General features: G+C 48.8%; 1 protein-coding gene across 1 annotated transcript; it reads left to right on the top strand.

Annotated features, from left to right (window-relative positions):
* The first annotated feature begins 9,658 nt into the window (after positions 1–9,658).
* On the top strand, positions 9,659–10,290 carry LOC137423963 (histone H2A-like). The gene has a single exon (XM_068111480.2). The coding sequence runs from the start codon at positions 9,659–9,661 to the stop codon at positions 10,082–10,084; it is 426 nt and encodes a 141-aa protein (XP_067967581.2). The 3' UTR covers positions 10,085–10,290.
* The last annotated feature ends 5,619 nt before the right edge of the window (positions 10,291–15,909 follow it).

A 15,909-nucleotide genomic window follows, 5' to 3' on the forward strand; every position in this document is an offset into this window, starting at 1 on the left:
GCAAATAACACGGCACGAAATACTCGACTATTTTATACAGGTATGAAAGATTAACACCGAAAATCTTCCTCGGGACACACTAGAGGTACACACACGTCAGATAAATACAGTTTCTACAAAAATACAATTGTGAACAATTACTTAACTTCGAGCATGCGTGAAGATCATGGACAGCTTCGAAAAACCGTGACCTCCCGGACAAGATCTCGCGAGATGTTAGGCCTGCTTCAGAGCATGTCATCATGTCCCGCACATCCTCTGGCCAATCACATTTCCCCCAATTTTCCCCTCTTTCCAGCTGTACTGGCAAGCATGTGGATCCACTTCCTCCGGTGACCTCTACTACACCACTGCATTTGGCTACGATGGCTCCGCTGCTTACAGTGTGAGGGCTATCAGACAGGTTGAGTAGCCGAACTGCCAACATAGGCCCACGGGTGTCCACGTGGGTGCGACCCACCATCAATCTCTCGGTCCCCTGCGAGGACCACGACTCCACTAGCCCCAGCTAGCCAATGGGTTGAGCACCTGCTGCTATCTCCGCCATCACCACTGTCTCGGACCTGGGAGGCACGGTCACAGTGCGTGGCACCTCCAGCCACGTCCCTTGCACCTCCTCATCATCCCCCAGTCCCACCAACTGCAGCCTCTCAGTGCCCAACCACATATGACCACGCCCGAGGTCTTGTTGGCAGTCGTGTTCCACCAGGAAACTCAATCCCAGCAAACACTGATCGCACACCTCCGCCACACATGCCACCACATTGACCTCCAGACCACCCAACTCCATCCTCACCACTCTGCTTCCCAATATTGGTGCCGCTGCCCCCGTACCCAGTTGAAGGCGGTGTCCTTCTACCCTATCAATTTTGTCTCAGCCTCCAACCCTCTGGTCTAGCAGACTCGGATTGATAATGGTGTCACTGGCTCCAGTGTCCACCACGGCCTCACAAAATTCTCCCTCAATTTTGCATCTAACCCTTACATTACCCGTGCCAATTTTTCCGCAATTCACTACATTCACCAAAGGAGGGCACTTCACACACTTGCCAGTCGAGCATGGCCCCGTATGCTCGGCTCGTTCTAGTTTCCCACACACTCTATTGCTACAGGCCCAGGCCTAGGGGGCGGTCCTCTTTCTGGCACCTGTGGACCCACTGGGGGACCCTCCTTTCTTGGCTGTGTAGCCTGTTAGGATGTGGTGGCCCCAGGGGTTGCCGACAGTCCATCTGCATGTGCCCACTTATCCCACATCTAAAACAAGTCCCCATGAATGGAACCCTCTGGTACCCAGGCGAAGCACCCCTTACTCCCGGCCCAACCCAATGAAAAGCAGGTCATCCTGATGGCAAACCTGGACCAAACTGCCGTGACTCACTCCCTGCGAATTTACCCCCGGTCAAATTTGTCAGCTGGCGGCTGATCCCCCTTAACATTCGGCCTATGACATCCTCGGGCTTCTCCTCCTGATCCCGCACTTCTGCCGGTCGTACCGCCACAGGTGCCCTCTCTGATGCGCAGTTCGACCTCCTCAAAAAGATCAGTCTCACCATGCATTCCGCCGCCCGATGCACAGTGGCCGGGTCCTGCAACTCCACAAACGTCCGGACCTCGGGATCAGGAAGAGCAGCCTTGAATTTCTCTATCGCCAGCTTGTCCCACGCCTGTGCTGGTAGGTCTCTGTATGATATCCTCACAGATTGGTAACTATCCTGAGCGATCTTCTGCATCGTCTCATTAGGCGTTTGCCTGCGATGCAGCAGCTGTGCCCTGACCAGGTCGCACCTTGCACCTGTCCCATACCTGTGATTCAAGGCCTCGCAGATGGCCTTGCTGGTCAATATTCCCTCTGGGACTACGTTTAACAAGTCTGTGGCTGACCCCCGTAGTGTCGCCACCAGATTCCCCATGCGCTCCGGCTCTCCCCAACCATTGAGCTGAGACACACACTCAAATTGTGCCAGGAAAGCCTCGACTACCTGATCCATCAAAATGTACTAGGGGGATTGTTTTTCCAGAGACTCTATTCCCCGATTCCTCTCTGACCAAATCCAGCCCGGGGCCAACCCCCCCCCCCCCCCCCAACTGGGTATTCAGCTTCGGAGTCTATGGTGTCCAAATGTGGCTCGTGGGTCACCTTAATCTCGTCCTGGAGATGCTTAATGGACCGACTCACCTCTTCCCTTAGGCTTTCTCGGACCCGAGCAACCTCTGCCTTGATGGTATTGTCCCAGGTCTCCAGTCGCTCCTGCATCAAATCACTCACTCGTTCATTATCCATTTGCGGCCCCCACAGGCCTTTCTCAATTAACCCCGCTCCTGCTCTGTTACGCGGGCTTCCAACCCCTTTACCTCTTCAGCCAATTCACCCCCCTGTTGCTTGAGGGGTCCCCATTCCTCACTCTGTTGCCGCATTCTGGCATCCACCCAGCCCCGATAGCCTTCCAGGTCTCCATTTGCTTTATCAATTCGGGTATTCGTGGCACGAATTCTGTCCTCCAACTTTTCCCCCATTTTGGACAGCCTGGGTCATGCCCTCCTCTACTTTTAAGGTTAAGTCCTCCCATTTAAGTTCACTTTTTACCCCCCGGATTTTTCCATTTCAAATCCACCAAGGAATGGCTGAAAAGAAAGAAATGGAGGGTTCTGGAATGGTCAAGTCAAAGCCCGGATCTAAATCCCATTGAGATGTTGTGGGGGGATTTGAAACGAGCTGTGCATGCAAGAAACCCCTCAAACATCACACAGCTGCAAGAATTCTGCATGGAGGAGTGGGCAAAAGTTTCTCCCAGTCGATGCCAGAGACTGGTAGACAGTTATAAGAAATGCCTACTTGAGGTTGTTTCTGCCAAAGGGGGCAATACCACCTATTAGAGCCAAGGGTGTACTTACTTTTTCCACATGCGAAATTTGCATTTATGTTTATTTAAATTATACAATGGACTGCAAAATGTAAATGTTTCATGATATTTGTTATATTATATCACCTTCATCTATCAATATTGTTGAAATGAAGATCAAATAGCTGTATGTTGAAATATGTTGAAAAAGTTAAAACTTTACTTGGGGTGTACTTACTTTTTCACGTGACTGTATGCGCTCCACTGAGTGCCGTTCTACTTGATGATGTAATAAAATATAGCAGCAGCAGAATGAATTCAGAACTGAACAGACATTTTATGGAGAGCAGTCGTAAATTCCTCCAGAGTAAAAGGAGCGTCTGGTTTTTCTCGATCCTCCGGAGCAGCCACTGAGAGGGTATTCCACAAAGATCCACAGGCATTAGCATCCACACTTTTCCCCAAGTACAACTGTGCATAAAAGGCTCAAATTCGTTCATGAACACTTCTGCAGTTATCAAGCACGGAGCCATCTTCAGCCAGCACACTGCGTATAGTCTTAGATCGACCCTTGTGTTTTTCCAAAGCTTTAATATAGTTCAGGGAGTATTCCTTTTCAAATAATAGCTGCAACCGTGAGCACACATACGCTCCCCGGGCCTTCATACTGCTACACGCTTCCAGGGTGTTCTTTTTTTCTTCATCACGTTGCAATTCAGCAGGGGTAAGTGTTGTCAGACGACGCTCGAGATGCAACAGCTCCTCTCCTAGCCTCCTTATCTCGATCCCAAGTGTTTTGCTCATTCCGTATGAGTACTCCTGGCACAACAATTTCAGCCACACCTTCCCCACATCCCACCAGAGTCCAAGCGAGCAGAAATCTCCTGTTCTGTTTCTCCACACCTGTCAAAAGTTATGAAATACTGAAAGAAAACCTTTATCGTGAACTAAGGCATTGCTGAAGTGCCAGAGACCAGTACCGGGCCTTGTCTCAGCAAGAGAAAGCTTTATCCAGACCACATTATGATTCGTAAAATGTGTGAATTTGATACCGCAGTCGCTGATATTCCTGCACCAACGATAAGACAGATAGATTCTGTCTAGTCAGGATTGCGAGATATGGCCACCCCTGATGCTAGTGTATGTAAATGACCTGTCTGTGGGATGCTGTACATGCCAAATGTCTCAGGTTGAGCTGCATTATTGTTTCTTGTAAAGCTTTAGCAGAAGGACCATGCGGCTCTTGACCCACACGATCAAGTGAGGGATTGAGAGTGCAGTTAAAGTCACCTCCAAAAATTACGAATTATTCGTCAGGTAAGGTAAGCATAAATCTTCGCATCTGGTCAAAGAAACGCACTCTCCCAGCTCCAACACATGGTGCATAAACATTCACGAGTTAACAACAACATCCTCACACCGTATTTTCACATGTAACAAACGGCCTAAACTGACCTCATTTATCACAAGTGTATCGGCCTTTAAGGGTGATGAAAAGAGGATAGCCACCCCACAGGACGCATCTGTTAAGTGACTAAAATACACCGATCCTTGCCATAGACTTCTCCATCTGAAAGCATCAACCTGAGTTGTGTGGGTCTCTTGTAGAAACGCCACTCCAAATTTCTCCTTCAAACTTCAAATACTTGATGCACCCAAAATGCATCTTTACATCCGTTGACATTCAATGATCCAAGACGAAAACCTATTGTGGTCATCATGAAAAATCAAAATTCTTTGCTTTCGCAAAGTAGAAAAACCCAACCTAATTCATTCTTAGACCCATAGATCAACAGTTGTGAAAGAAACTTCCTGACTCGGACTTGTTCAGCTGAGCCTGAAGCCTTACTTTTGTGTCCTTCTCTTCTCAGTACATCTAGACTCTAGAGAATGCACAAGTAAATTGTCGTCTTTCCACCTTTTTAAGGCAGTTTCCACTTTCTTCCTGCTATGTAAACTTTTTTCAAAGAACTCTAAAATTTCATTGCCAGGAATGCAAGAAAGATGCCCTAAAGGCAGTTCCGACTCAAAGGTCATCATCGCTCCTTGATCTTCCCAGTCCCCAATGCTCTCCTCGTCGTCACTGTCTGGGATCTCATGGTCTCTCCCCTTTGTTTTGTTTTCTCTGGGTGCCTCACCCTCTACCTCGTCGCTACTTAAAACAGGCTTGGCAGAGGCTTCTGGCAACACAGATGAAACTTCCTCCGGTATTACTGGTGCAGTTATTGCTGCCCCACTAGACAAAGCTGTAGGAATTGAGGATGCTACTTCCAAGGGAACGAGGAGTTTCATCCATTTGAGGTGTTTCTCCCGAGGCGTGCCTGTCGACTTCCCTCTCTGGACATCTTGTGGATACAGAGGAAGCATTCAACACCTCAATCCGTACAGGCACGACCTCAGCTGCTTGTATGATTGGTTCTTTTCGTATACTTTCTTCAACAGAAATGGACTCCACAGTTTCATTTGAGCATTCGTGGGTGTTTTTTCTTTGAGGAACCTCCACTGCGGATGTAGCTTCAATTTGCATATTGTGAAGCTTCTTTGCAGCTGTTGTTGGTGCAGTGTGATGTACCATCCTCACAACAGACCTCTCAGTCTCCTTTAACTCTGCCAAGTCAGGAGATGTCCCCGGGTCAGTCGTCATTACCGCATTGGCTTTAGTTATAGACATTCTGCTTCTCTGTTCGCTCTTTGGCAGGTCATTAGCTACACTTTGCAGCCGATCACATTCATGATCTGGTACTTGAGGATGAGTACCTATTTCTTCTTCTTCTTCCATTTGTTCAGGTTCTGCAACGATCTCTATTTTTTCCAGAGCCCCCGACTTTGTTGATCGTTTTGCCATGTCCTTATCAGTTGTATCTTCAGAAGTTGGTTGATGATCACCATTCCCCTTAGCTTCTGGCTCCGATTTTCTCTTCTGTGCTCTTTTCCCTTTCCCTAACTTTACCATTTTCCATTGGTCTATGTCTGAGGGTAAGCTAGGGCCAGGACACAGCACAGAAACCTCTGAAGTACTACTTTCCTCTTCCTTCGACTCTTCTGGACATCATCGAGGAGCAGGTACTTCTTTACTGATACCTCGAGTGATACTCCCATTTCCCTTTTGCTGTTTAAGGCTCCTAGGAGCAGACACTTTCTATGAGACAGTGGGACATTCTGCTCTCAAGTGATCCTTTGCCTTACAAATATTTCAAACGGAATGACAAAGGATCCCTCCAATTCCATGTCATTGTACAGTTCAATGGAAACTTGTCTTTTAAAAGACAAGATATGACGTAGTGCAGGCTCACGACATCCAAGAAAAATAGGCCTAATGTGTGATCTTAGCACCCCCAATCGCTCCAAGAATGGCACAGCCACATGATCAGCAATAAAGGGAGGCATGTTAGAGAGTATGATTGGTGTTCCAAGGCTCGAAAGTGGTTCTACTTCGACAAATAATCCTCGTACAACAATGCCTTTCTCTATCACCTTATTCGCTGCAGCCTCGGATTTAACCCTCTGGAGTCTACAAGCCGATTCTATGGGGTTCACGCATGCACCGAAATGTCTACAAGCCGAATTTATCGGCTCTATCCGCATTCAAATTTACCGCGCAATTACCGCCTCCTGGATTCGATGTGTGTGTAATGGTTTAAGAGTAGACTCCAGAGGGTTAAGGAAGAACACAGCTCTTCCATACATTTTAGAGACTTTTTTTTGTTTTTGTTTTTTGTATACTGAATCGAGGCTGCAACTATTACTGATGAATCTACCACAATGGGCATTGCGCTCACATTTGGGTAGTTTGTCCCAACTCGCATCTCACGCCATGTTTCCTTGTCAAAGAATGAAACGGGTGTGCTTCCCCCCCCACCCCCCCTTCCCACACCTGCACCAGAAGTGGCCGCAGCAACATCAGCCCATTCAGTAAGCATTGGCATGATTCAAAAATAATTAATTGTCCTCTCAGAACCAAGGTAACAAAAACACGTTATTAATCAAATAACACTCACTCACACACCGGCTCAATAGAGTGTGCAACTTCAGCACACTAAATGGTGATTAAACAAAGGAACAAAAGGGTCGCTAAGTACTTTAACGGTATCGCCGCAATAAGGCATAACTAGTCCCACACGGGCGTGGCCGCACGCCGAGGCTAGGCCTGAAACCAAAAGGACTAATTAAATCAAACGGAACGTCAAAATAAAGCAAGAAAATGAACCAACTCGGTTCAGATATGCAAAACAAAACAAAAATACAAACGAAAACGGAGGAGGATGAGGAGGAAATGGCGAAAATAGCACGGCTCGAGGAGCAGCAAAATGGCGTGTAGTAGTTGTAGTAGTGGTTGCAGTGGTTGTAGTGGTTGTAGTGGTAGTAGTGGTAGCAGTGGTAGTAGTGGCAGTGGTAGTAGTGGTAGTAGTAGAAGTGGTAGTGGTAGTAGTGGTAGTGGTAGTGGTAGTAGTGGAAGTAGTAGTAGTGGTAGTGGTAGTAGTGGTTGTAGTAGTAGTAGTAGTAGTAGTAGTAATGTTGAAGTCATTTTTCTGGATTGATCGCATTATTGGAGGCGTAGTTGTTGTTCCAACGGCGAAGATAATGTTGAGTTAACAAGATAGATAATAAACTGATAGTTATCTGATAACTCTGATAACTGACAATAATCTCATGATAACTGATAATATATTATTGATACAGCTTTATTGATAAAGATAACAGCACTTGATTTACAAATATAAAAAGCAAAAAACTTTATTGCCTCATCATTGTTGTATCCTGCCTAAAATAATCGTTTTCACCCACAGCAGCATCCTTCAAAGTGATTGGCCGAGCATATCTGTAAACCACATTCCCATTGGTTATAATCCAGTTTGCTCCGCCCACTAACGGCTTTATAAAACCCGATTCCGCCGGCAGGTCGGCTGCACTCACGCTTCTTATTCCGACGAAATAACTTGTGGTTCACGTGGTGGTGCTCCTGCTCTTGGGCTACTTGATGGTTTTTTTTTTTTTGTTTTTTTTTTTTGTTGTATACAAGATCGAGGCTCGTGAAAGAGCGAACATTAATCACACAGAAAGACAAACAGACACATAAAACAAATAACATCGGGAGCCGTAGACAAGATGGGGAGAGAGGGGGAAGGACACAAACACAACATTTGAGAGCAGGGACCGAGGGACATGGAGACATCGAGAGATCTGTGGGAGGGAGAGGGCTTTGGGGGGGAGGCATGTGAAGGGGGGGGGGGGGGTGGGAGAGGTATAAACATATGGACACTGCCAGGATTTCCAGGAAAGAAGTTGGAATTTCAAACAAGGTGGATCTGGGGTGAATTAGTGGGGGTAGAAAAGATCAAGGTTTTGGATGGGGGAAGATAAGAGATGGTGGTGAACAGCTGTTTTAAAGACCCGGAGGGAGGAGAGGGATTGAAGGGAGTGTGGGAGTTTGTTCCAGAGGCGGGAGAAAAGAGGAATGAAAGAGTGAAGGTGAGCAGAGAGCCGAGATTTCGGCAGTTTAACCATCAGAGGGTTGCTGGCAGATCTTGTGCGACCTGTAGGAATATTTGGGGGACAGCGCACAGAGAGAGCTGGGGGAGCAAGGCCGGAGAGGAGTCGGTAGAAGACAGAAAGACCACCTACCCGCATCTCTGGACCGGACCGAGTCGATTCTGCCTCGAGCCCAGGTGCACCTGGAGCCATCGATTCTGCCTTTCCTTGCCATCAATCCCCGTGTGAGTCAGCCTTTTGTCCCGTTTATCTGTCGTCTGTTGGGAATAATATAAGTGTGTCTAAGTGCTTGTCTTTCTATGCTGTACCTCTTGTAGTTGTAATCTAACCTTCCGCCTTAATATAACCTCCTCCGGAGGTCTTGAGAACTGAACCCTGGGTGTCGTGTCATTTGAAACCCAGCCGTGTGTCCTTTTCCTTTATTGCCTTTATTGACCTAGCGTAGCGCGATTAGTCAACGTTCGAGTATAATCGGGTAACTTGTGCAGACGTGGTCATACCAAAACCGCTCGGTAAATAACATCTAAGCCACGTCTGTAACAAACAATTGTTACAGACGTGGCTTAGATGTTATTTACCGAGCGGTTTTGGTATGACCACGTCTGCACAAGTTACCCAATTATACCCGAACGTTGACTAATCGCGCTACGCTAGATCAATGAAGGAAAAGACACACGGCTGGGATTAAAATGACACGACACCATGGATACGGTTCTCAAGACCTCCGGAGGAGATTATATTCGTTCGGAAGGTCAGATTACAGGGACGAGAGGTACAGCATAGAAAGACAAGCACTTAGACACAATCTTATATTAACCCCAACAGACGACAGATAAACGGGACAAAAGGCTGACTCACACGGGGATTGATGGCTAGGAAAGGCAGGATCGATGGCTCCAGGTGCACCTGGGCTCAGGGACAGGGTACTGTACGGTCCAGTAGATGCAGGAGGTTTCACAGCGCTCGAGGTGGCGTCTTGTCGTCTCAAGCTGGGGGCGCATCTGACGTCACCTCTGGGGAGTCGCTTCGTATATCCGGCGGGGAGTGACACGCCCTCGGCTCGTTAGCTCCGCCTCGTGGAATCGGCACGTTGCTTCTCATTGGGTGCGTGCGGGGGGGTTTACCAGGCTCCGCCCTTGACGGGGGACTGACAAGGAGCCCCTTCGTGGTAACCCCGTGGAGCGCATGGTCCGGCGCGCATTGTCAATGGCGGCTAACCGAGCCGGTGTGATGACGCACACTCCCCCCGCGCAGCGTCGTTGTTGTTGTAATTGTTGTTGTAGTTGTAGTTGTAGTTGTAGTTTTGCGGTCTACAACGCTTTGTGAAGATGTCTAGTCGTGGAAAGACCGCAGGGAAGGTTCGCGCCAGGGCGCAGTCACGGTCCTCGCGTGCCGGACTACAATTCTCTGTCGGACGCGTCCACCGACTGTTGCGTAAGGGAAAATACGCGGATCGGATCGGTGCCGGAGCTCCTGTGTACCTGGCGGCCGTGCTCGAGTACCTGTCTGCCGAGATCTTGGAGCTGGCTGGGAACGCCGCCCGGGATAACAAGAAGACGCGCATCGTGCCGAGGCACCTTCAGCTCGCCATTCGTAACGACGAGGAGCTGAATAGGTTGCTCGGTGGAATGACGATCGCTCAGGGCGGCGTGCTTCCCAACATCCAGGCCGTGCTGCTCCCTAAGAAATCTGGACACGCACCCGCGGGGACCCGCACCACCGGCAAGAAGGGATCGCAGTCCCAGGAGTACTGATCGGAAGACGTGTCTGAACGGGCCTTTCCAACGGGGTTCCCCTTATATTATATACCCACCGGACCTCAACGAGCTCGGTCATGGTCCTCCATCCATCCGATCTGTCTCGTGCCTTTCCACGTACGTTTTATTTCGTGCACGAAGGCAACAGCGTGAGCTGCTCGTTTTTCTAATATCGCACATGTTGGGTTCTCTTCATTTTTATTCCTCCTGGCACTCCCCCCTCCCCCCTCCCATTTGTTCTAGATGCTATATTAAAGTTGATCCTTTGATTTGAAAGTTTTGGTGTTAAAGCGCGGTGTTACGCGCGCTGTTTGTAAACGAGGAGGAAGCGGACAACGCGGTAATTTGTAAGTCTTTATTCAAGAGCTCACTGTAACACTGAACTCTCAGGGCTGCGTGCCCCGTGTCGTGTATGTCGTGAGGCCACGCCTCTCTCCCGGGCGTGGCCCACCCCCACTCGGTGTGCGGGGTGATGTCACCACGTCAGTGCTTTCGTGTCCGCCACAGTGTCATGGTTACTCTCGATTAGCCAGTTTGGGTTGGAGGTTATTTACTTCGTGACCATTTAGTTTATTTATTCTGATTTTTAAACCATTTGTATTTTGAATACCAGCTTGGATCTGATTTGTAAAGTTTGTGTCTTGGCCTAGAACCAACGTCCAATTCGAGCATGTGGCACAATTTGTACCATTCCCAAGAAAGTAACCTCGGTATAGGCTTGGATTGCTGAGTTGCTTCATTTATGTTTGTTTCTCATGGTATTAACTGGTAGGTTGCAGGGATCAGCGAATGGTTCAGTGGATGTGCGGAGTATCGTTCAGAGAAAGGAAGACAAATGATGAATTGCGAAAGATGATGGGAATAGAGCCTGTGATGGATGCTGTGAAGAGGAACAGGTTGAGATGGTTTGGTCATGTGTTGAGGAAGTATTACGTGGTCCTCCCGGTAACTACCTGGTCTTGGTGACCCCCGGACCGTGGGAGGACCCCGCCAGAAAGATATATGATCTATACGCTTTCGTAATGCAATCAATATGAAAGACACAAACAATTCAGGTCAATAAGCAACCCCACACCAAGGATCCGGATTAATTAATAATATATTCTCAATCCATCAACAACAATCAACAATCAATCACAATATTACGAAGATGGCCATCTCATATATTTTCCCCCTTTCCCCACTCATGACCCCTCAATAGTCACTGTCCCTCACAATGTCTCTGGGCCCCTCCAGACCAAGGTGAAGGTCGACTTCCCCGCACACGGGCGGTTGAACGGACCCCTGGCTGACGTGCTCCAAACGTGCACGTCACGTACCGGGAACAGCTGCTGCAGCGCACACCTCCTTGCAAAGCAAAGCGGGCAAAGCAAAGCACGCGAGGCCCAAGGTGCGACTCGTACACGCCCTCGGAGGCGTCGAGGCGAACAGTGCCGGATGCTTGGTTCCTTCCAGGAAGCCACGGCAACCTGACACGTAACAGGCAATCACGCCGCGCAGGTAACTCCTCTCGCCAGATGGGCTTTTCAAACTCAGCGTTCCCAACGCTAATCAATATCGACACTGCTCGCGTCGGAGCTGGGCGAGGAGGAAGATAGCCGCTTCTCCCGGACCTCGTGTCTTTTCTTCTTCCGGTTCACTATCCCGTTTCCGGTCTCCTGTTATCCGGAGCCTCTCTAACCATTTAACCACAACAACCTTTAATAGAATAAACATTAATAAGCAATGACATGAATAGTAATTCACCTAAATCCGGGATCCATAACACTCCCCCCCTTCAAGACAGAAAGTTTGAACCCCGCGAAAACCTTCTGTGCCGGCCAACTTTGATAAACAAACCCGATACCCCAAATCATCAGTTCCCCCCGGGCACAATTATCGCATCTCAAAAATAAAGCAACAAACTTTCACCAAAACCCCCCAGAGATTCCAAGGTAATTCCCTCTAGACCAAGCGTCAACAACTTCTAGTTGCTCTTGGATGGAGGCCCAGCTGAGTACTCACTACATGGACGCCTTAAGGAATGTGGGGTTCACGGTTAGTCCGGGGAGGAAAGTTCATTACATGGACGCCTTTAAGAACGTGGAGTTCACGGTTAGTCCGTTCAGGAACGTTCCCTACCGGGACGCCTTTTAAGAACGTGGCGTTCACGGTTAGCCCGTGTAGGAGCCCAGGCTCGGCGGCTCCGCCGTATATAGAGGGCTTCAACTTCTCCGGACTCCTAACAGTTACGGTGGGACCCCTTGTCCCAGCAGTCACCTGACTGGCGGCCTCCTTCTCGGCCAGTCCTCTGCCAATCATTCTTTCGGGAGATGCCGTAACTCTGGGAGCCTCCACAGTAATATCGGCTGCTGCCAACACCAAAACTACCGCCAAGTGGTCCTCTTCTGTAGATCTCTCGACGCCTACGAAATGCCTTCCCTACTGTTATGGTCCGACCCTCCAAATCCTTACCATTCCAATTCTTCTCTGCCTCCCTGGCGTCTTTTGTGCTTGCAAACGTGACAAAGCCGAACCCTCTTGACCATTGCATTTCCCTGTCTTTTACCACCCGCACTTCCACCAGCGGCCCATATCTGTTGAAGACAGAGGTCAGAACTTCTTCCTCTGTGTTGAAGTTCAGTCCCCCTACAAATAACTTGGCACTTTTATCGCCATCCCGAGCTGGGGTGGTGTTATTTCCCCTGTGGTGCTCTTTACCCACCCTCGGGTTACCATAAATTTGCCTCCCGGCCAAATCATTCCCGATAATCACAGATACTCCCTCTACAGGAAGCGTGGCTTGTAAACCGACGGTGACTGGTCCTGACACCAAATCGGATTCCAAATGGATAACATGAAGTGGGGCACTAACACAGCCACCGATCCCTTGTAACCGAACACTATCACCAGTTGCGGTACTCTTTGACAATGGCAAAATGCCTTCAAGCATTAAGGATTGATGGGCTCCTGTGTCCCTCAATACCCTAACCGGTCTTGGGTTAGTCAAGTCTCCCTCGAGTGAGACCAACCCCTCATAAATAAATGGTTGGTAACTCTTCTGTGGGCGATTTCTTACGCTTGCCATCGCATTCGGAGTTGTAATAGTCGGACTCCGCTCTGGGTTTTCCCTTTTCATGAGGTAACAACTGGACATCAAGTGTCCAGGTTTCTTGCAAAAAGCGCAAGTAGGCCCGGAGGAAAAACTCGTGGTCTGCCTCGGGCCCCCCGGAAAAGAAGTTTGTCTTGGGCCCGTCGCCCTCTGATTTCGAACAGTTCGGGTATCAGCGTTGTCCCCATCATCTCGAGGCCGCCGCCATGTATTGTCGTTCTCCGCACCTGCTGTTCCACCACTCCCCTGCGGAAATCTAGGCGAGGAGTTAGGTTCGTGGGCCCCTATCCGGTGTGTTAAGGCATAATCATCTGCCATGGTGGCTGCGTCCCACAACTTCGGTACTTTCTTTTCCTGCAGGTACACTTTGATGTCCTCGTGGACACACTGTTGAAATTCCTCCACCAGGATCAAGTCACGCAATGCTTCGAAGTCGTTCCCGACTCCTTTTGACTCACACCACCGATCAAACATGTTTTCTTTCACTCTGGCAAACTCCACATGGGTCTCACTCTCCCTCTTCCTGGCATTCCTGAATTTTTGCCGGTAAGCTTCAGGAACCAACTCATACGCTTTGAGAATGTGCTTCTTCAATACCTCATCTGCACATTGGTCCATTGGTAGCGCCGAATAAATCTCTTGAGCTTTACCCACCAGCACACTTTGCACTAGTATGGTCCAGGCCTCCTCTGGCCAGTTTAACTGTCGAGCCACTTTCTCAAAGTGTGGAAAAAATTTAGCGACTTCCCTTTCACTGAAGGGTGGAACCAGCCTCACATGTCTGCCCACATCCCAGGTGTTCTGGCTAGGTGTCGGCCCAGTCAGCAAGGGTGGTACCTCTCCCCGTTCTCTCATTAACTCCAGCTCCTTAAATTTAATTTCTTGCTGAAGCGCCATGTCACGTTCCTTTAATTCCCTTTCCGCTTTTCTTTTCTTCTTCTTTGATCCGTTTCTGGCTCCGTAATTGCAACTCCAGTTTCCGGAGCTCCACGTCTTCTGGTTCTTCGGGTAGCCACTCCCAGGCTAACTCGTCCCATGTTCCTAATCCCACCATAGATTGTATCACCGCGGTCTGCAACTCTGCCTTCCTCAAATTAGTTCGGACCTCCAAGTTAAAATGTTTGGCCAATTTCAAGAGGTCCGACTTTAGTAACGCTCGGAACTGTGCCTCACTTGGGGTTACCGCAAAGTTCTGTGCCACAAACGCCATGGTGACTACTGGTAACACCTGTTAACCTTCACCCCAGAAATTTCCAACAAAGAAAAGCAACAGTATTACTATTATTGCTATTGTTTTTTTTTTGTTTTTTTTTGTTGTTTTGTCGGCAGAGCAAAACAATTTTGGGAACGTTGGAAAAGTTCCCACTCTTGGGAATTCTTTCCCGGACTAAAATTTAGAAAATTTTATAGATCCCGGACGTAGACCCAATTGCGAATCTGCAAATTGTAATTTGGACGAGCCCCCAATTCTATTACGTGGTCCTCCCGGTAACTGCCTGGTCTTGGTGACCCCCGGACCGTGGGAGGACCCCGCCAGAAAGATATATGATCTATACGCTTTCGTAATGCAATCAATATGAAAGACACAAACAATTCAGGTCAATAAGCAACCCCACACCAAGGATCCGGATTAATTAATAATATATTCTCAATCCATCAACAACAATCAACAATCAATCACAATATTACTAAGATGGCCATCTCATATATTTCCCCCCTTTCCCCACTCACGACCCCTCAATAGTCACTGTCCCTCACAATGTCTCTGGGCCCCTCCAGACCAAGGTGAAGGTCGACTTCCCCGCACACGGGCGGTTGAACGGACCCCTGGCTGACGTGCTCCAAACGTGCACGTCACGTACCGGGAACAGCTGCTGCAGCGCACACCTCCTTGCAAAGCAAAGCGGGCAAAGCAAAGCGCGCGAGGCCCAAGGTGCGACTCGTACACGCCCTCGGAGGCGTCGAGGCGAACAGTGCCGGACGCTTGGTTCCTTCCAGGAAGCCACAGCAACCTGACAGGTAACAGGCAATCACCCCGCGCAGATAACTCCTCTCGTCAGATGGGCTTTTCAAACAGCGTTCGCAACGCTAATCAATATCGACACTGCTCGCATCGGAGCTGGGCGAGGAAGAAGATAGCCGCTTCTCCCGGACGTCGTGTCTTTTCTTCTTCCGGTTCACTATCCCGTTTCCGGTCTCCTGTTATCCGGAGCCTCTCTAACCATTTAACCACAACAACCTTTAATAGAATAAACATTAATAAGCAATGACTTGAATAGTAATTCACCTAAATCCGGGATCCGTAACAGAAGGATGAAAGTGACTGGTTGAGAAGAGTGATGGAAATGAATGTAGAAGGAAGTAGAGGACGGGGAAGACCGAGAAAGACTTGGCTAAAGATGGTGGAAGAAGAAATGCGGGCAAGGGGGTTAACAAGGAGAGATGCAGAAAATAGGGCAAAATGGAGAAGATTGTCATGGGGACCGCAAGGCTAACCCCCGCTTTAGCAGGGAAAATGGCCTTAAAATGCATGTTGTTGTTGCTGCAGGGATCAGCCCTCTCCTCGGTGAAAGACGAATGAAAGCCCGTTTGGAGTTTGCAAAAAAGCACTGAAAGGACTCTCAGACTGAGAAACAAGATTCTGTGGTCTGATGAAACCAAGATTGAACCGTTTGGCTTCCATCTGGCCACTCTGCCATAAAGCCCAGATCGTTGGAGTGTTGCAGTGATG

Source organism: Myxine glutinosa, chromosome 3 (genome assembly GCF_964187855.1).
Source record: "Myxine glutinosa chromosome 3, kmMyxGlut1.1, whole genome shotgun sequence".
Classification (NCBI taxonomy): Eukaryota; Metazoa; Chordata; class Myxini; order Myxiniformes; family Myxinidae; genus Myxine; species Myxine glutinosa.